The 21,579-nt window shown below is 44.3% G+C and overlaps 2 protein-coding genes across 2 annotated transcripts; one reads left to right on the top strand and one right to left on the bottom strand.

Annotated features, from left to right (window-relative positions):
• The first annotated feature begins 490 nt into the window (after positions 1-490).
• Positions 491-1,438, top strand: LOC100941459 (olfactory receptor 6V1-like). Its single transcript, XM_012806261.1, has one exon. It carries the CDS (start codon positions 491-493, stop codon positions 1,436-1,438), a length of 948 nt encoding a protein of 315 aa, XP_012661715.1.
• An 8,251-nt stretch (positions 1,439-9,689) lies between these two features.
• On the bottom strand, positions 9,690-10,702 carry LOC100964056 (olfactory receptor 6V1). Its single transcript, XM_003791550.2, has one exon. It carries the CDS (start codon positions 10,686-10,688, stop codon positions 9,747-9,749), a length of 942 nt encoding a protein of 313 aa, XP_003791598.1. The 5' UTR covers positions 10,689-10,702; the 3' UTR covers positions 9,690-9,746.
• Positions 10,703-21,579: the final 10,877 nt, after the last annotated feature.

Raw genomic sequence — 21,579 nt, forward strand, 5'->3', positions numbered from 1 at the left:
AGAAGAAAAAGAGGATGAGGATTGAGCACACAAGATGGAAGGAAGTAACATCTAAGGTGCTTAGCACAGCTCCTAGCATGAGGAAAGAGCAGTAAGTAGCCCCTGTTATTTAATCAATGGACAATTACTCTGGGCAGTTAGGAAGTGTTTACCACTTCATCCTCAGACCCAGCCAAATGTCTTACACAGGTAAAGCTTAAGACTGGGTTAAATAATATTATGACAGCATGGAAGGCAGACAGGAAGAGTTTAGATGTGCAATGCTATAGAGGCCCATAAACCTGTCCATCCCAGCTGGTCTGCTCCTTGATCCGGGGAAACTTCTTCCTTTTGGGAATGTGTCTTCTGGACACTGAGATAAACCATGCACACAGGTTAGTGTACTTGGAAAGCCAGGCTAGCCACTAGGTCTAGAGAGAGGTGGATGGTGATTTTCCACTAAGATTTCCTGACCTCTCACAGGTGTCTCAGAGATCTGGTGCTGGGTGCAATGAATAACAACAGCGTTGTCAGGGAATTTGTGCTCCTGGGATTTTCTCATCTCCGTGAGTTCCAGGCTGTCCTGTTTGCTCTCATCCTGTTGATGTACGTGCTGACGCTGCTGGGCAACCTGGCCATCATCTCCCTCACCTGTCTTGACTCCCGCCTGCACTCACCCATGTACTTCTTCCTCTGCAACTTCTCCTTCATGGAGATGCTGGTCACCTCCACTGTGGTACCAAAGATGCTGGTGGACCTGCTGTCCACTCACAGGACCATGTCCCTGGCGGAATGCCTGACACAGTCTTTCTTCTACTTCTCCCTGGGCACCACCACCTTCCTCATCCTCACAGTCATGGCCTTTGATCGCTACGTGGCCATCTGCCGCCCCCTGCACTACCCCACCATCATGAGTGGTCCCGTTTGTGTGAAGCTTGTGGTGGCCTGCTGGGCAGTCGGGTTCCTCTCCATCGTTTCCCCAACTCTGCAGAAAACACGGCTCTGGTTCTGTGGCCCTAAAGTCATCGACCACTACTTCTGTGACTCTGCCCCACTCCTCAAGCTCTCCTGCTCTGACACCCACCACATCGAGCGCCTGGACTTCTTCCTGTCCTTGCTCTTCGTGCTGACCACCATGCTGCTCATCCTCGTGTCCTACATCCTCATTGTGGCTGCCGTGCTGCGCATCCCGTCCTCCTCTGGACGCTGCAAGGCCTTCTCCACCTGTGCCTCCCACCTCACTGTGGTGGTTCTGGGCTATGGCAGCGCCATCTTCATCTATGTGAGGCCAGGCAAGGGGCATTCCACACACCTCAACAAGGTGGTGGCCTTGATGACTGCAGTGGTGACCCCTTTCCTTAACCCCTTCATCTTCACTTTCCGGAATGAGAAGGTCAAAAAGGTCATCAAGGATGTGACCAAAAAGTTCTCCCTCAGAGACCTGGCAGCCTGCAGGTGAGAGGGCTGGAGAGCAGCTGTCTAGCCACACGAGTAAATGCCCTTGCTGCAGGTGGACACACGGGTGCCCAGGCTGGGGCTCCTCAATCTCCCCCTTTTTGGTCCCTCCTGTTCCCTCAGCTTCATGCAAGTCTGCTCCTGTGCTACAGGTCACATGTCATTAGAACACCTCAAAGGTGTGTCTGTGAGCCTGAGATAGTCAAGGGATGGGTGATTTTGAGCGAGCCATGATGTGAATATGGTGGGGTGAAATCTATCAAATGAGATAGTCCAAATAAGTCTTAGTACAGTGTCTGGTGCATGGGAACAGCACGGCAAATGCAGCTATTACTATTAAAATGTCCTATTAAAATCTTTTCTTCTTTAGTCTGGCTTTAAGGTTTTACTTACATTTTCCTTTTTTTTATTTTTTGCATTTCTTTGTGTACTGCTTTTATTTGGGGTGTGTTCCTGTCTCAGGGACTAGCTCCAGGGTCTAGGATGGGGTTCTGAAAAAGGGAGCTTCTTTAAGAAGAATAGAGAGGCCTTGCACTCCCACACAGAAGCTGCCACGTGCCCCCAGTAGCCCCCTGTCTGGACTGCTGCTGGACAGAAACACCCCTCATACCCAGGCTGCTCATTGCATCCTTCTTGCCCCAATGCCTCTTGTTTTTCAACAAAAATGGCTCTTTAAGAATTCCTCCCTGAACCCTCTTACAGGGAGTCATGGGACCTCATCATTTTCACACACTCAAGAATGGGAAAGCTGAGCTGCCTCATCAGCCTCACACTTGCTGCCCTCCTAAGGGCTGAAATCTGGAGGGACGACCTGAGAGCAGCCTGGCCAGATTACGAGGGCCCCTGGGTAGTAAAGCCCAAACGTTAGAAGCAAGAGGAGAAGGAGGAAGTGGGGCAGAGCTGGTGACTTGGGCAACAGGGTGGGGGCCTGATGGGAGCGGCATTTGTGGGAATCCATGGGTGGTCTAGGAAGTCATGGGAAGACAGTGAGGGTAGGAACGGCTCTGGCATCTGATTTCTTATAGCAGGATGTGGAGTTTGAACTGGGCTGGGATACGCAAAGTAGGTGCAAACTTCCTCTCTTCTAAAGCTAGCTCTGTCCGCAGGACACCTAGAGGACAGTCCTTGGCCATAACCAGCAGCATGGGGAGTCACAGTGTGGTCCCCCAAGTAGAGCCAAGGCTGTGAAAGCCGCTGTGGTTGTAGGAGAGTGTTCTGGGATATGCAGCCTGCAGGCTGCAGGCTGCAGGCTCTCATTATTGCTGCCTTTAGCTTGATCTCTAAGAAGGGCATTATTTTTGTTTTTTAACCATCACAAACCGTTTTTGCTTTTGTAGGCCTTGTGCAGAAAGTAGGTAGATACTTCTGAATCTGCTCTATAGACCAGCAAGGAAAACAATATTTCAGCCTGAGAAGTTTGCTCCTCCAGCTCTCAAGGGACTAATTATTTGCCCTCCTTGCAAACTTTGTGAAAAACCGGAGAGCTAAGTGGGAAGTAATTATCTCTTTCTGAGATGCACAAACTTTCCTTCAGCTTCTCTTCCTAAAATAATCAGTACATGAATCACTTAGTGTCCCCCTGGGAGCCACCTTCCTGCTACTCTCTCATCTCTGCACATTCCTCTCTTAAAAAATTAAAAATAATCAACAGCCTTTGGCAGGTTATTGCCTGTTTTTCAAAGCGTTTCCTCAGGCATGGGCTCTCGACTAGTCAGATCTGGGTAAGGTGACTTGCCCTGAGTCTCCCTGGCAATCACCCAGCATGCCCAGCATCATTCAGCAGCATCTTCCCCTGCCCGTGGTCCCTGACTGTTCAGCGTGCCATCCCGGCACTGGTCCAGGCATCTCCTATGAGCCCGTGAGAAATGCAGAATCTCAGGCCCTACCCATGAGCTACTGAATCAGAAACTGCATTTTTACCAGATCCTGAGTGATTCCTGTGCACATTAACTCTTGAGCAGCACTGGTCTAGACTACGTGCTGGTGGAGTTTTTAATCAGGAAATTTTGTAAGAAAGTCCTCATCCAATCTCAACAATATGAAAGGCATGGACAGAGGGAATGAGGGGACACACTTGCTGTTATGGAAGCCAATCTTCCTTGGTCACTTTCTCCAAGGTGTTATTTCTAGAGCTAGTAAGTGGGAGAACCCTTCCCCCAAACCCCAAGATTTTCATCCTAGCCTGACTTTAAACTTCTTGAGTGACTTTAGCCAAAAGGACCAGTCTCTGACTTGCTGCTGGGATCCCATGTGGACATGACCTAGGGCTGTCTAGACATCTTGGCTCCATGCATCTTCCATGAAGTGACAGGGGAAGTGATGTGCAGTGTCAAGGGAGGACCCTGAATAGACATCAACTAGAAAATAATTTTTAAAACGTTTTCCAACTTGCTAGAAGGAATCTTGGGATTCCACTTCTATGTCAAAGATGCTGTTATAAAAGTGTCCCCTGGTTTAAGTCATGATGTAACTAAAGCACAGCCTGGACTTGCAAAAGAGTTTGTGTGTCACCAGGCCCAGGTTGGGCATAGGTATCCCATGGCAGCCCGCTGATTACACTGGCTGAGAGACTGTTTGAACCAGGTCTGGGGCAGCACTCACAGCTGTGAGGGGCAGCCTGTTTCTTTGCTTCATAGATCTAAATTTTAGGATAAAACCCTTTTGCCAACCCTTGGCATGACTCCCACTAATGTTCAGTAAATCCTGCCTTTTTGAGTTACATGGGCAGACCTGCAAACCAGTGAGGACAGTTGTGCACTCCCCTACAAAATATTCAGATTTACAGTGGGATGTTGCCATTGAGTCATTTCTAGACCTTTTGTCATCTACATTTCTTTTTCTGCTTCCTGCTGTGATGTGGGTTTTGCAACTGGTGTGGTCCGAGTTTCAATGTAGAGCACAGTAGGGAACCTCTGCCCTGGCTTTGTGTACTGCATTTCCATTACCATCCACTAAGATGACATGCCATGCTTTAGGTGACAGTGCTAAGCCATGTTCCAAATTCATTTACTGAATACCTACCACATTTTAGGCACAGAAGATACAAGATATATAGCATTGTGCATAATTTAAAGAGCTCAGAATTTAGTGCAGGAAGACAAACTATGTGTTACTTACCGTAGACAAAACACTCTGGGAGTGCCTCATTCTGTCTAGTGAAGTTGAAAGTCAAATTGAAATGACTTTTTGGCCTTGTAGTGGAGCTCTGAGGTATAAAGAGCAGTTTCATAGTCTGAGAAGAGGAGAAGTGAATTCCTAAGAGAGGAATATGTCAAATAGCACGGACATAAAATGGTTTACTGTGTAGTCAACCAAAGACCAAAAAGGTGAAATTAATGGGTAGACTTTCTGGACACTGTCCTTGGGTATTGTCACTAATCAGACACAGTCCCTCAGGGGACTTTAAGTGTCCTCAGCAAGATGCTCCACTGATTGAAATAATAGGACACATCTGACTATAAAAAGCTTCAGAGTGGTTACAGACGACATCAGTGTGGAATCTTTGCATGCTAGGGCAATTTATTATATTTGCCAAAACTACTATTTCAGTGCTGCAATTTTAATGCCTTCAGTTTGCAAAGACCCTAAGTGGGTTGAGGGGGCTTAACATTTCTGGAATGATTGCTGTCCCCCCTCTGTCAGCAGCTGAATTGGTCATGGGTTATAATTCTTTAGGGCTGCTTTGGTCAGGTCCTCTGATGAGAGGGAGGCATGGGGCTGGGGCTGATGGATGAAGGTTCTACTTTCTGGTCTCTGCACATGTGTCTGTGGAAGAAGAGAGGAGGGAACATGTAGACGGAGCTGGTAACAAAGCCAAGGACCTCATATACACTCCTTTGGACTCAGGGGTGGAGACCAAAGAACTTCTAGGTGAATTTTACGCCCAATGAGGGAGGTGTCAAGAATGCAGGTGTCAGCAGGGAAGGCAGCTCCCCTCACACAGAGAAGCCTGTGTCCATCAAAAGGAGGATAAGATGTAGCATAACAGAGTGGAAATAATCACAATAATTTATACATATGCAACTAAAAGAATGAAATTAGAACATTCCCAACACAAAGAAACGTCAAATGCTTGAGGTGATGGATATCCAAATTATCTTTATTTGATAATTACACATTTTGTGCCTGTATCAAAATAATTAAAGAATAAAATTGATTTTTGTATCTTGATCTCGTATTCGGGAACCTCAGTGGACTCATTTATTAGCCGTAATGAAGTTTTAGTTGACCTTTATGATTTTTTTATGTATTAAAGATCACACAGTCTGCAAATAGAAGTAGTTTCACCTTTTAATTTTCAATTACTTTTATTTTCCTTTCTATTTACCCAGCTAGAACTTCAGCACAATGTTGAATAAAAGTAGTGAAAGTAAAAGAAAGGAAGGAATTTGTAAGTTCCCTTAGAAGAGCAATGCCGTGAGGTTTGAACTTGGCAAGTGTCTAACTCAAGAGAAGGAGAAAAACAAGACCCAGATAATGCTAGCGATGTTTGGGAGCCCACTGCAGAGCTGATTGTTAATTGTCAGGAATTAAATACAGCTGTTATTAAAAATTATATAACAAGGAGAAGTAATCTAATAAAATATGCTAAACAAATACTGAAAACTCCTAATTACTATGCTACGTGTCACTGTGATTGTTCATGTCACTTGTCTCAGGATGGTGCAAATACTACATGATGCTCTACCACTGGGCAGCTTCTCTTAACTCCAAGTTCATGAAATCAAGTGGGCACTTTAAGACTGGAATTCAAAGATACACTGACCATCAAAATATTGGCAAGTTCTAGACGTTAGCAAATGCAGAGGCAGGGGTTAAAGTTCCATCAGAAGACCATTGGACCTAGACTCTCATCTTTCCTTGTACCTGTCAGGCATTGTGGCTAAAACCACATATACATAAGAAAATGTAATGTCTAAAGAAAATGCAGTGCTTAAAATATAATCAGAAAACACACTGCAAAGACCATGTTTACATCAGAAAATGTAAGGCCCAAAGAACTATGGACCACTATAGACAACACTGCAATTTTTCGGTTTTGACCTAAAGATCTTTCGGCCTGGCCTAACTCCTAAAATTCTATCCTTGCAGGGTCCTCATGTTGTTACTGGCCACCACAAGGTCCAGTCCTAACTTTCCTCTGAAAAACGATTTGATGTCTTTAACTTACTTCCTCCACACTGCCATACCCTTCATTGCTTGCTGATTCCCTCCACTGGAAGAAATAAACCTATTTTTTGGTTCCCACTGGCATATATGTGCATGGCAATGGATTCTTGCCTTAGCTGTTTAGAACTCTGTATTTCAGGGTTGGGATGTCAGGCAAATGAATGGTGGGTGGGAAGATACTTCAGGGAAGTGCAGGCATTTTAGAGTCATAAAATCCTGGCAGTGACTCTCTGCCTACACTTCAATTAGTTCTGGGAATTAAGAATAAGATTGCCCTCCTACCACCCTGAAATTAGGTTGTAGTGTAAGTGGGGTGGGAAGACTGCTGCCTTCTGCACAAGTACATCCAACAACCTTATGTAGAGTAGGACCCACATCTGTTGTCTTCGTCTCTCGGGAAAAATGGGCTACAGCAAAGGGACTGTGGCTGCACCATGCAATTAACATTGTATGCAAACCGAATAAAAATATTTCTTCAAAATAAAAACATCTTGCAGGTAATATTTGCCATCTTTCAAATGTTTCTGGGTGCTATTGTGATAAATAAAACACACCGAATCTAGAGTTCCTTCCTGCCAACATGTGTTTCTTTCAAGTGGTGGATATGAAATGTACAAGTACTGTCAGGTGGCACTCCTGGACTTTTGTCTTGTGAACTTGATGGGTACGCACTAAATATGGGTCTAGAAAAGCTAAACTGAGCAGATCCAAATACTGGAGATTCCAGCTTACAGTCAATTCAACTTTTGAGCCAGGTAGAAGAAAATATCCCAAGGACAGGGAAGTAGAAAAGAAATTGGGGAGCTGGATTCTACAGTCAGTTCAGCCATCTCTGTGACCAACATACTTATCCCCTTCACCACACTTCCCTTGTCCATGAAAGTGTGTCAGAAACACCACTTGGTGTAGCCCAAGAATCAGCATTTTACTTCTGGGGCCTCCCACAGCACTTCATTCTATGCGGGAAAACTCCTAATCAAAAGGTATTGGAAAATTATTTTTAATTCAAAAAAGAAACTCCAAACCAAAATATACTGGAATTAATTGTAATTTTTTCCTTTCTCCCAGTACATGAGGAATGCTTTCCGGTCAGAATGCACAATTCCATAATCTTTAACAGCCAGTTAGCAGAGTGTTCTGCTCATGATGGGGGACCACTATTAGCAGGATAACACCAAATGGAAATATATGTGAAAGTGGTTTGGAAAGTGTGATGAAATAGACAAAAACAAGGCATCCTTAGCAGAATTGTTTTTAACTTACCATCCTTTCATTTATTCTACAGATGTTTTTGGAGGAGGCAGGCAGAAGATAATTAGAGAAAAAAAGTCAGTTCAACAGCAACAGCCAACACCAGAATCATTACTGTCATATATAATTAAAAAAAAAAAAAAAAGCAAAAATTTGGACCAGAAATTGAAATTAGGAACCTAAGCAGACCCTCTTCCTTGGGGAGGGCTAGCTCAGCAAGAAAGATACACAATTTTCAAAAAGCCAGGGAAAGGGGTACCTTGTTTAGGAGGCAGTCCATGGGGGTGACAGGGAGTACATAAAGAGAACCAGTGGGCCACTAAGTGAGCCCCATCTCCAAAGCTGGACCCTGTATCCACCAAACCAGCCCACAATTACCTACCTTCTTTACTTCTACATGATATATTTTTTAAAAGCTTGACATTTGAGATAAATTCATAGTTTTTATTATCTTCAAGTAAGTGTGGCTAGGAATATATTCTTGATTGTAATTTACATATCTCAAATTGGGAAATGGAGCTGGTAAATTGAAGCACATTTATAGAAACAATACGGCAGAATGATTTAAATTGGGGCTATTTTAGAAAATTCTGGATAGGTGAAAACTAACAACACCACAATTCTGAGGTCTGAGTAACTGGAAGATTTTTAAAATTTCAGGCTATAGTTAGAGAAGAGAAGGGCAGTGGAGCTGCTGTTTCATTCCGAAGGCGATATGTGTTGCAATAGGTTTCCAGGAAACCTATGCATGTGTGATAATAACTGAACAAAGAGCCTTTCTATATTTACTACAATCCCCTGCCTTCAGGCAAATGAATGTTACTAAGCATACAGGAGCAAAGCTTGTTTGATCTTTCTCAAACTCTCTTTGAATATCTCTGCCCTGGAATCCACATGATTCTGAAAGATTTGCTCTTATTTCTCATAGCCATAGAGATTTGTTTTGGTTTAAGTTCATTTCTCTTAAGTAAAAAGTTTTTACTTTTTCTTAGCTGCAAGGGTCCCTGATGAATTACATTCTCACAGTCTGCTGGTCAGGTGTCATCTTTTCAAGAAACTGTCCCTCAGCCCCTGCTGGTCTTAGTGCTGCTGAGAGTCTTGTGGAAACCCATCCTTGCACTTCCCTGGTGCTGGAAACAGCTCTTTGTCATTCTTTCTCTTCAGTGGTTTAAGGGAGGCCAGGATATGGGTCATCTATACCTTCTTTACCACTTTACCCTGGACCTGCTGGCTGGACACACACAAGTCACGCATACTGGGGACACATATGATTACATGCTGAACTGCAAACACACAGGCACATTGCTGAAAGGCATGATTATGTGATGGATAAACCACACATCATTGAAATGCCTGGTTTTATAATGAACTGCACACACATACACACACACACACACACACATACTTAAAAGCAATCACTTTGTTTGGAAAGTGTGGTTCCTTCCCTTAATCAAACACAGCCCAGGTGTTCAGGGAGCATGTGGTCAACAGCAGGGCATGCACTGGGTAGAAAGGTACATCTTGAAAACACACACAAGCTCCGTGTGCATGCCGGCATACAGGGCCCGGATGATCCCTCTTAGTCAAAGAGCACTTCTTAGCTATTCTTCCTGAATGCAAAACCCATGTTCTTCCTCTTTCTTGAGAGGTCCTCTCATGGCTTCCAGGCTCTGGGCTACTTTCCAAATTCTTATAGCTGCCACTGGACACTGGGACCAGATTCATGGTGACCTAAAAGGGCTGTGGGCCCAGCAGAGCAGCACTGAAGGTTCACTCAGACACACAAAGGAAGGAACCTGAAGAAACTGGGCAGCATCCTTCCCACCCATAGGTGTCCCACCTCCTCACAGAATTGCACACCTGAGCCTGCCAGGCTGGGTTCTGCGGGCCCATCATGATGCACGGTGAAGGCCTTTCAGCCTCTGCATCTGCCTGTGGAGCACGGTCTTGACTGACTCATTGCGGAAGGTGAGGATGAAGGGGTTGAGGAAGGGGGTGAGGACTGAAGTCACCAAGGCTACAATCTTGTTGACCTCCACAGAGTGTGCTTTACCAGGCCTGACATACAGGAAGATGGTGCTGCTGTATCCAATGAAGACCAGCGTGAGGTGAGACCCGCACGTGGAGAAAGCCTTCTGGCGGCCACTGGCAGAGGGCATCTGCAACACAGTGGTTACGATGTAGCCATAGGAGATGAGGGTCACCAGGAAGGAGCTGAGGACAAAAGCCAAGGCCATCACAAAGTCCCAGAATTCCAGCAGGCGGGTGTCGGAGCAGGATAGCTTCAGCAGAGGCGTGTTGTCACAGAAGAAGTGGTTAATGATGTTGCCGTGGCAATAACTGAGGTGAGCTCGAGAGAGGACGGTTGGCACCATGGCTAGGAAGGGAGCTGCCCAGGCAGCCCCAGCCAGCCGGACACACATAGCCCAGCTCATCAAGGTGCCATAGCGCAGTGGGTGGCAGATGGCCACAAAGCGGTCAAGGGCCATGTCTGCCAGGATGAGGAAGGAGGTGGAACCCAGGGAAAAGTAGAAGTAGAACTGGACCATGCAGCCAGTGAAGGAGATGACCTTGAGGGGGACCAGCAGGTCTGCAAGCATCCTGGGCACTGTGGTCATGGTCACCAAGATCTCCAGCAGAGAGAAATTGCCCAGGAAGAAGTACATGGGTGTATGCAGGTGGGCGTCGGCTATGACCATGACTATGATGATAGCGTTCCCTATGAGGGCGAGAAGATGGAGAACAAGGAAGGGGCCATACAGAAAGACCTGCAGCTCACCAAAAGAGGAGAAGCCCACAAGGATAAACTCAGGGGGTTGGCTCAGATTTGCCATGATCCAGGGGTGGGGCCCTGCATGTATGACAAATCAGATGCAGAAATGGAGAGGCAGAGACAGAGAACCAGAGAACAGGAGACAGAAACAGGCAGGGATAGAGACAGGGCTGTAAGGGAAAGGCAACCCAGCAGCCAGCGATAAACAGAGGACAGAGAGAAAGAACAATACCAAGAGAACAAGATGAGAAGTTGAGAGTCACAAAGGAGCAGAGTCAGGGAGTCAGAGTGAAAGCTACAGACAGGCCATTGACCAGGTGACAGAAAGCCAGAGAGAAGTAGATTCAGAAAGATGATACAGCAACAGACCTCTATAAATACGGAGAAAACATGAAGAAAACAAAAGAGGAAAAGGGAAGGAACAGAGGAGGAGATTGGCAGTGGGAAGGGGAGTAAGGGGTGGGGGGAGAATCAGTGAGCTACACAACACCCAAATCTCCCAAGTGTAGGCTGATGCTGGGTGTCTGTGTCATGACCCACAGGCTGTGCACCAAGACCCCTTTAAAAGGGTCCCTGCAAATCTTTCTGGGCTGTCTCCCTGGGGACCCTCACTTATTCACATTTTTTAGCTATGATCACAAAATAAGTAATAACTCCAAGTTGAGCCAATTAATTAGCTTCCTTTAGAGCAGCCCGGGGATTTGAGTTTGCAAACATTGATAGTAGAAAGGGCACGGGAGGTCAGGGCGATGGGCCTGGGAACCCAGGTGGTAGCTGTGCTGAGGCCCATGTGTCACCAGCCATCCACCCGAGGGCACTGCACTCCCCCTGCAGTGGTGGCAGGAATGAGCTCAGAGGGGGGCTGCTTGTGTTTGAATCTGCCGGTTGCTTGTCACAGGCTATAAATCTGCTCCTCTCCATCACCTACTCTCTCTGAGCTGCAGTTTACTCAGCTATACAATGAAAATAATAACTGTATTTTGCCTTTACAGTGATTGTAAAATTAAGTAAATACACTATTTAGTGTAGTGGCTGGCATATTCCGTGTACTCAACATACAGTTGTATCACTATCATTATTTCCTGCCCTGCAGCCATGTGTGAAACCCACGTTTGCTTTGCCCATCATCTCTCCACACTTTAGGGCAAACATACACACACATGTGTGTGCGTGCAAGTACAGATATCTCGACAGCACCATGCTGTTACGTAGAACGTTGGCTTACTAAAAGGACACTTCAAAATATTTTAAATACAAAGCAACATAAGTATCACAACACAAACTATTAGGAGTGTATGCTGGCCCCTTCTCTGCCTCCTAAAAGCTTCACTTGAGCTGTGTGTAAAGCAATGACATTCTGATCTGAAGAAGACTGGAATCCATGTCAGTGACAAACAGCAGGTCTAAAATCTCCACCAGGGCTGACTAAATTCAAGCCCAGTCCTTACGTCTGTGTTGCACAACAACCTGGTAACACAAACTTCAGCCTCTTACCTTAGCCTCCAAGCAAAAGGACTTCATAAGCTGTGCTACTAGACATGCATGCCTGGAGACTTCTGTGACATGAGTGCCATAAGAGACGTAGTCCTTCACCCTTGGGTCGTGTCTGTTTTGCAGTCAGGGACAGGAATGGATGGGGGCTTTGTGTACAGCTAAGAAGCAATGCCACTTGGCATGGATGGGTGAGAGTTGCATCTAAAATATCCTCATCGATTTTTATGCTGATTTCCTGAGCCAACGACCAGCCTGTCTCACTACAGAACCAGGGCCAATAATGATGATGAGGGGCTGGTAGATGGGAAGGAAGTCCTTTCTCTTCCAAGGATGAGTCTTTCTCTACCCACAGTCTCTCCATGTCCTTTGATTCTTGATCATGTTTTAAGCTGAGCTTATGGTGGATGGAAAACTTAGACTCCAGCAGAGCCTTCTTGAAAGAGCCCTCTGGGGACTTCTGAGACACTGACGTTATTCCTTAGAATAATGAGATGCCCTTTGTTTTCAGAAAGTAACATTTGAGAACAAGATCTGAATGAAGAAAGGGATAGAGAACTAGAAACGCCTTGGCAGCTGTGTCTTAGGATCAGTTCCTTGGCAGAGCCTGCCTCTTGGTTCTTCCCTTCCTTATAGGACCATGGAAGAAAAATGGGATCATGGAAAACACACAAAAGAATTCCCCTGATGGGACTAAAATTAAGGCAGGCAGGGTATGCAGGCAGGGCTGGATCCAGAGTTCAAGGGGGTTCCATTTGGAGAAAGATTTTGTCTCCCTCCCAGATCTAGGGGTTTGGGATCTAGGAAAAGGGGAATGGAAGCTCTACACAAGAGCACCCTCTTGTCTGCATTCTCGAGAGTGTCATCTGGAGGAGTTTAGGGATCAAAAGAGTAAACTTCAGAGGAAACCTCTGCCCCTCAGAGGCAGAGCCCCTGACAAACACATCTTAGGACTTGGCCAAACTGAAGGGTTTGTCTCTGACTCCTATGAAAAGATACAAAAGATGTCCCTTGGGGACAAAGGTGAAGGGAATATAGTAAGGCCCACTGCAAGGAATGAGCTCCCTCGTAAACTCTGAGCCACAGGTTCTGCATCTCAGAGACATTTCCACCTTAGAGGTAACACCCAACTGAACCTCACCCGCACGCACAGACAGAAATGATGACACACAGACATTAGGTAAAAGCTTTCCAATGAAGACAATGCAAATGGGCCCTGAGTTTACGAACAACCAGAGATGGGAGGGTTGTCCAGGTAGTCTTTCTGTAGGATCTGAGCCTGGAATGGAGTTTTGGGGATGGCCCATTTATAGCAAAGAAGAGTTTAGGTAACTAAGGGTCAGAATGGAGGTGATATGGGAAGGAGAGCACTGCTGACAGGCAGACATGCCTGGCCAAGGGAGGCTTGGAGGCAGGATGTCTTGAGACCCAAGAGACAAGTGTGTCGTTGGATTCATGTGGGCTATCAGTTTTCCATTGCTTCTGTAGCAAAGGACCACTAATTTTGTAGCTTAAACAATACATGTATATATATTTGACCCAAGTATTATCAGGGCTGTCTTCCCTTCCCAAGTCTCCTTGCTTCCTCTAGCTTGTAGAGGCTTCCCACATTCCCTGACTCATCACTCCCTTACTCTGCCTTCACAGCCAGCAACATTTCATTTCTCTGCCCATTCTTCTGTTGTCATGTCTTCCTTTGACCAAACTCAGAAGGAACATTTTTCTACTTTTGTATAGATACCTGGGATTAGATATAGCCCTTCTGGATAGGCATGTGGCCTATAGATATATGAAAAAATGCTCACCATCCTCAATCATTAGAGAAATGCAAATCAAAACTACTTTGAGATATTACCTAACTCCATTAAGATTAGCCCATATCACAAAATCCCAAAACCAGAGTTGCTGGCGTGGATGTGGAGAAAAGGGAACACTCCTACACTGCTGGTGGGAATGCAAACTAATACGTTCCTCTTGGAAAGACGGCTGGAGAACACTTAGAGAACTAAACATAGACCTGCCATTCGATCCTATAATTCCATTATTAGGTATATACCCAGAAGATAAAACATCACATTACAACAAAGATGTTTGTATCAGAATGTTTATTGCAGCCCAATTCATAATTTCCAGGTCATGGAAGAAGCCCAACTGCCCATCAATCCACAAATGGATCAATAAACTGTGGTATATGTACACCATGGAATACTATGTAGCCCTAAAGAAAAATGGAGACTTTACCTCCTTCATGTTTACATGGATGGAACTGGAAAATGTTCTTCTTAGCAAAGGATCACAGGAATGGAAGAAAAAGTATCCAATGTACACAGCCCTTTTATGAAACTAATTTATAGCTCTCAAATGAAAGCTACAACTTAATTCTAGCCCAAGAATATGGGGAGGGGGTGAGGAAGGGGAGGGGAGAAGGGCAGCTGGGTGGTGGGAAGGTGACTGGAAAGATCACCTCTACGGCCTGTCTAACAAGGGTACAAGTGAACTTTTCTAGAACTAGAATATAAATGTTTTGACACAATGACTAAGCAAATGACATGAAGTCTATGTTAACCAGCTTGATGAAAGTATTTCAAATTGTATATGAAAACACTACACTGTACCCCATGTTTGCATTAATGTATACAGCTATCATTTAATAAAAAAAATAAAAAAAAATACAGCCCTTCTGGATCATCCAAAATACTCCCCTCCATCTCAAGCTCCATAACATAATCACATATGCAAATAGTACCTCTTACTATGCAAAGCAACATATGCAAAGATTCAGGGGTTAGAGTACCAACATCTTTGAGGAACCATTATTCTGTCACAGCTTTGGTGTCTGCTGAACCTCCTATCTAGCCAGAATCATTCATCTTTATAAAATTGTGTTCATTCATCAATAAATATGTTGCGTCAGTTCTGTGAAGTGATTACAACATGGAATAGCTTCCATAATCCGAGAGCATAATCCTGGATCTGTCCCGGAATCCTTTGAAATTAGGAGATGTGGAACTGTTAATTTTTGTTTCCTCTCTGGCCTTCAGAGAGGAATAGCTAGAGCCGAAAGAACTGCGGGAAATTCTAGTGCTGCTAAATTCTCTCTCCTGGGCTTCTCTGGCTTTAAAGAATCACTCACATCCTTTTTGTTAACTTCTTTTGCTTGATGAGATTAATGGGAAATTCTCATGGTTGAATTGAGCAGTCTGCAGTATCCCAAGGATTTCTTTCTCCATCAACTCTCATCTTTTCACAGTTTATTCTTTTCTTGGTTGGCATTTTCATTGTTATTGCTTCTTCAGTTCCTAAGATTGATTCCTAGACCTTCCTCTCCAGTATCCTCTCAGCCCTTGGCTGAAAAATACCCTTCCTCTTGTCTGCCTCCCACTTCATCTATGTTGTGATCAGCTGTGACAGCTGCTTGTTCTTCTGTGTGAAAACCAAGCAAGTTAGTTTCCCTGTGGATTTTCATAATGACCCCTCTTCTGAGTCTTTTCAGGAAGTGAAGACCCCCTGGAATAACAGAGTCAAAGAAGCCCTTTGGGATGTTGTGAAATCCAGCTCTCAACTAGCCCTGACCTAAATCAGTTTCAGGTGGGACAATTCTTGTTATGAATGCCAGGGTAATTGGGAAAATACTAACAGATATCTAAGCTAAACTGTCTTTATTTTCGCCACCCAGTAGTATATAATCATTACATTCAGGCCCTTGAAAATAGGCACGATACACAAAAGTAAAACAGACACACACACTGGGTCATCAGTTACTGATAATCTGAGCTACTTCTTGTTTTAGTTGTTTTGTAATGGAATTATTGTTTTGTTTCTGAAAATCTATGGAAGGAAATGCTTAAAGCTGTAGAGGAGCCTGGCAAAGGAAGTGTGTGTATTCTCAGGGGAACTTGGGCTACACCATAACCATCTCTGAATGAGCGTTTCCAGAAGAGGAAGGAAGATGGTCCAGGGAATGAAATAAAAATGACAGCACCTCTGCTCAGATTCTGCCCTTTCATCTCCTGGGATCTTTTGACATTTTGATTTGCTTTAAAATCAGGCTGTGTCTGGCCATTCAGTGATTCACACATAATTCTCTAGTGTACTTTTTGTGTTTAGATAGAGGCAACATTCAATCTTGGCCTTGTCGTCACTATAAAGTGTCCCTTCTCTCTATATTTTGCCATAGAACCAACTTGGAATGGCACAAGGTTGGTGTCTTTGGAGAGGGTGGATGGAGAAAATGAATGTGTTTGACAGGAGAGGTGGAAGTGTCTTATCTGATTTTAGGTTTTAAGCAACTGCTTGACTAACCTCCTCTGTTTGTTGTTGGTGAAGGAGGCAAGCGCAGACTTCATGGCTGACTCCTGGTACCTGAGTGTCTGCTCTTTCTGTGCTGCAGGAGTCCTGTCATCAGGGTGTGCTTGGGCTGCAAACCCTCCACATCACTGCTCTGACTCCTTGTATCTCCTGATTTTCTGCCGCCAATCTCCAGCTGCCTCCCAGCACACCTCTGTCTATGTTCCTTGCTGGCAGAGTTGACAGCAGGAGTCTGATTCACTAAAGCATCAGGAATGGGTGGCTGCTTGTTATTGCTCAGGATTATGTAATTGATGGAGTTTTAGACAGACTGGAGGAAAGCATTCTGTCACATGACAACACCTGCAGGCAGGAAATGGAGTTTTCCAGAGGGTTGATGTGGGTCGCCTGAAGAATCAAAGAGCCTAGCAAGAAGGTGCTTGCTTGGTTGATGGATAAGGCAAGGCTGCCAAATACAGTAGTGTGGTCTGTGGACTGCACGAAGGGGCTGACTGAGTGACTAAGGGAACATGTGGGGGCTGAAGAAGCTGCATCTACTTGATGGGAGGGGCCCAAAGATACACTTTATGTGTTGGGCTTTGTTCTTTTGAATTAGATGAGCTGAAGAGGGAACATTTTTATAATTTATCCAAGGCTCTGATGGGGAAAGCCTAGGACTGGTGAAGAAGAGCTGAGAGTTCACAGGAAGAGGCAGAGAAAAACCTCAGTCTTTGGCTCCCTTCTTTGTGCTTCCTTTGTGTTCCTCCATGTCACCTGACGTCCTCTCCCTCCCACGGCGACCCTTCTACTTGTCATCTTGCTGCTGACTCCTCTGCGTTGACTCTGTATTTATAGCATCTTGCTCTCCCAGCCCCTAGATTCCTACAGTTTTTTCCTACAGCTCTCCTGCCCTGACCTCTCATGCCCTTGGCTGCCACCCAGCCCCATGCACCTGTCCTCTTCCACAGGGCCTCAGCCTCACCATCCCTCTGCCTGCCCCTCCCTGCCCCTGTCCACAAAGAAACCTAAATTTCCTTCCTGCATCTCAAGTGACATAATTCTTCAAATTTTCTCTTTGGTGCCACATGAATCTGTATTAGTATTTTCTTTTCTTTTCTTTTCTTTTTTTCTGAATCAGAGTCTCAATTATTATTATTATTATTATTACTATTAAGTCAGTGCCCTGGGTAGAATGCTATGGCATCATACCTCACAGCAACCTCACTCTCGGGCCCAAGTGATCCTCTTCCCTCAGCCTCCTTTCAAGTAGCTAGAACTATAGGCATTCACCAAAACTCCAGTTAGTTTTTTCTATTTTTAGTAGAGATGGACTCTCGATCTTTCTTAGGCTGGTCTTGAACTCCTGAACTCAAGCAATCCACCTGCCTCAGCCTCCCAAAGTGCTAGTATTACAAGCAGGAGCCATTGTGCCTGGCCTGTATTTTTTTTTAAGTAAGATTGTCAGACATGAGGGTTGTGATCCTTGAAAATGGATGAAGGGCTCTAGGTTAAGGAAGAGGAAATGATTCTCCAATTATCTATTGCTGACCCCCAAAACTTAGTGTTTTAAAACAATGATTCTATTATGTCTTAAGTATATGTGAATTTGGAATTCACTCAGGGCTCACCTACATGATTCTTTGGTTCTGAGTGATATTATACAGAATTTCTTCAGTACTTTCACATGACAGATAAGCTTGTCTGAAGTTTGCTCACATGTGTGATGCCTCGGAGGAGGTTGTGGAAACTGGGATCATCTGGGACTATAGACTGTGCAACCTCATTGGCCTGGCAATCTCAGGCTCATTACATGGTGGCTGAGGCCTCCCAGACCAAACATGCCAGCAAAAGAGGCTGACACTCTATGGCCTTTGACATCCTAGCCTCAGATGTCATGAGGGGTTGCTTTTGTCAGGCTATATAAGTCCAAGCAATATAAGTCTGTCTAGATTCAAGAGCAGGAGACATAGACTCATGTCTTTTTTTTTTTTGGCCAGGGCTGGGTTTAAACCTGCCACCCCTAGCATATGGGGCTGATGCCCTACTCCTTTGAGCTACAGGTGCTGCCCCTAGACCCATGTCTTAATGAGAGGGAGGTATCAAAGTATTTGTGACCCTTTTAAAAACCTGCCATGGACAAGCCAATATGGTTTTCTCATTCTAGTGCTTAGGCTGTTCTTTATGACATCTGCTTCTGAGTGGAAGGAATATCATCAGCCCACCCTTCTCCTTTTTCACCTTCCTCCTCATAAAGCACAAGGGTGTAGCGTTTCCTCCTCCCTTGGCCATACACAAGGATGGCAGACATACTGCCTCACTGGAAAATCTATATCACCCAAGCTGCAGGCATCCATGGAAACACAGAAAGAACAAAATCCCTCTAAACACCTGCACATTATAAGGCTTCAGAGACATCTTGCTTTGTTCAATTTTACTGCCCCAACTGACCCCAAACATAATCTTAGATTTCTAAAACATATGCCAATTATAGACTTTACTTGATCCACTTGTTACATATATTTAAAAAGCACATAGCACAGTCTTGGTTTTGTATATATTGTGATACATAACTTAAAGTGTGCGGTAAGTTTTTATTTGTACAACATATTGTACTGTGTTGATGATTGAGTATTTTTTAGAGTCATTTATTTATCTCTCAAGAATTTGACACAGAAATTGATTTCAATGTAAAGCAAGAATATCCTTCATATGTGAAGTTTTTCTTGGTAAGAGAACGCAAGTTATCCAACTTACCCTGTTTTTCTTTCTGCAGTTATTCTTCCCTGTCTGATCTTGAAGGATGACTAAATGTTTGTGGGATATAGAATTTGACCTCAAATACTCTAATCAGTATTCTAATTTGTGAGAATAAGGAAGAAATGGAGATAGGCAAATTAATCATCCATGTAGTGGGGTCCAAGGTTAGCCATGACAAATATGAATGTCTTCTATACCAGATATGGCTTTCAATTTTCAGTTGATAATAGCTACTAAAACCAACTGCTACATGGCAGAGTTCAAATTTGAGTAAAGTCTGATCCCAAAAACTCTATTCTTAATTTTCATGTTATTTCAGCTTCAATCTAAATATAAACCAAACTTGAATATCACTCCATTTCATGGAATTATATAAAATATGTTTTGTTATTTATATAGAAAGACTATAAGAAACATAGGAGAAAGAGTATCCATACATATTGACCAAATAATAATTCTAGAATTAGCCTGTGAAGGAAGAATTATTGTATTCTTTTTTTAGGTAAGAATATAGAATCTCACAGAGCTTAAGTAACTCTCAAAGTTTCTGGGACAATGCAAATTGGGGGCTGAGATTGAGGCTCTGATTTCACCAGATTCACACACTATTCTTTTCCTCTTCATCACACCAAGAATAGTAATGCTATGACTGTTTCAAGTTTTCTGTAGCTCAGCCGTGACACAAACTGCCTAACTAAAGTTATCCACATTATTTGAAATAAGCTCTAACAGTCAAGTTTGCAAACTCATCTTAGAAAAAGTACCATAGGCCTCATGGCTGAATATCATTTTGGTCACCTTCAAAGTACTCTCTTGGGAAGCTATGTACTGATGCAAGAGCTTAGTCCACCCTGCAAAACAATTTGGAACTCTTTCTCTGAAATGACTATCAGAGCTGTCATTGTACAAGTTCTGACAATTAAGTTCACTAATTTGTCACTGTGTGCTTACATTGGCAGCACTGTACAAACAACTTGGTAAGGCTTTATAACCTTGGTATATCAAGCTGTGTTTCACAGCCGTGTTTGTGTCAACATGTGCTGGTGTCTTGCTGAGGGGCATCTATTATTTTTGTTGTACATTTTTGTGTGCCTTATGACAACAGCTCTGATGGCCACACCAGATAAAGGGTTTCAAAGCTTCTTTGAAGGGTGTACTAGACACCAGCATTGATGCATATCTTCCCAAGGGTAGTACTTCTAAAGCATCCACATTGATACTCAGCAATGAAGCATGCAGCATTTTTCTAGGATGAGTTCATGAATTTAATCATCAGACTTTTGTAACCTAAACCTAAAATTCACAAGGAAGAGGAAAAGTCTAACATACCAACAGAAAACTATGTAATGGACAGAAATTGCTTACATTTATTGTCCTTTCTGGAAGTGACCTTCTGGAGGGGAACATCACATATTTTTGCTTTATTGAACTCAGGTGTGGCTAAGTGCTTGGACCAGAAAGACGTGGGTGGAAGCCACACCAGTTACTTCCTTGCAGAGGTCTGGCAAGCCCATGTTTGATTCCCTGCCTCTCCTCTCCCTGCCTTTGTGATCATGGGAGACTGTGTTACATGGAGCATCTCTTGGTCTGAGCCCTTTGAGGTAATAATGAGCACAAGCCTGGCTATGCAGCATGAGTGAGAAATAAGCTAAGGTATTATAAGCCATTGAAATATTTGAGTTGCTTTTAGCTACAGTCTGACTGTGTGGTAGCAAATGCTGCTGGAATTCCACCCAGGTGCTCTCTGTGCCAGCTTATGATTTCTGTGGGAAATGCTATGTGCCTTTGTGGTCAGAGACTGGGAAAGGCAGTGGTTCCCAGGGGATAATTGGAGATAGATAGCAATGTGTGGATTTGAGATTTATAAAACTGAAGGCAAGGGGTTAGAGCAGTAGTGATGGGAGAGAGCAACACAGCAGACACAGCCATGGAGAAAGACAGCAGGAAAGAATAAATGGCAAAGCAAGAGAGGCAGCATGAGAAGGACAGAGAAAAGCAGAAACCATGAGTGGAAGGAAGGAAAAACCCAGACAGGAAGAGACAAAATTAGGGGGTTCTCCTGGGAGTTCCCACATGGGAACTGATAGTTTAGGGACTGGGCATGGCCAGAGGCTGGTTACAGAAGCCAGCCCAAGGCATCTCTGCTGCTTCCTGGTACCCTTCTGCTGAGAACTCTCACTCACCTCTGGATCATCCATCAGGAGCAAGTAAGGCCAACAGTTCAAGGAAGTCAGGGAACAGGAGCAGAAAGGCAAAGTTCACCCCTCGGGGTGAACATCTGCTCCATGTTTGTGGCTACTGAGGCAGAAAGGGCATCAAATCATCCAGAAGTCAGGCAAGACTGGTCAGATGCTGCTGCTCTAGTGCGTCTTTGAAGGACACGCAGGATGTGGGCTGTATGGGTTTCTTGGCACTAC

Source organism: Otolemur garnettii, unplaced genomic scaffold, assembly GCF_000181295.1.
Source record: "Otolemur garnettii isolate 467f Iridium unplaced genomic scaffold, OtoGar3 scaffold00049, whole genome shotgun sequence".
In the NCBI taxonomy this organism is placed as follows: Eukaryota; Metazoa; Chordata; class Mammalia; order Primates; family Galagidae; genus Otolemur; species Otolemur garnettii.

Coding starts and splice junctions, on each gene's coding strand:
- LOC100941459 (XM_012806261.1), top strand. CDS start 491: ATGAATAACAACAGCGTTGTCAGGGAATTTGTGCTCCTGGGATTTTCT.
- LOC100964056 (XM_003791550.2), bottom strand. CDS start 10,688: ATGGCAAATCTGAGCCAACCCCCTGAGTTTATCCTTGTGGGCTTCTCC.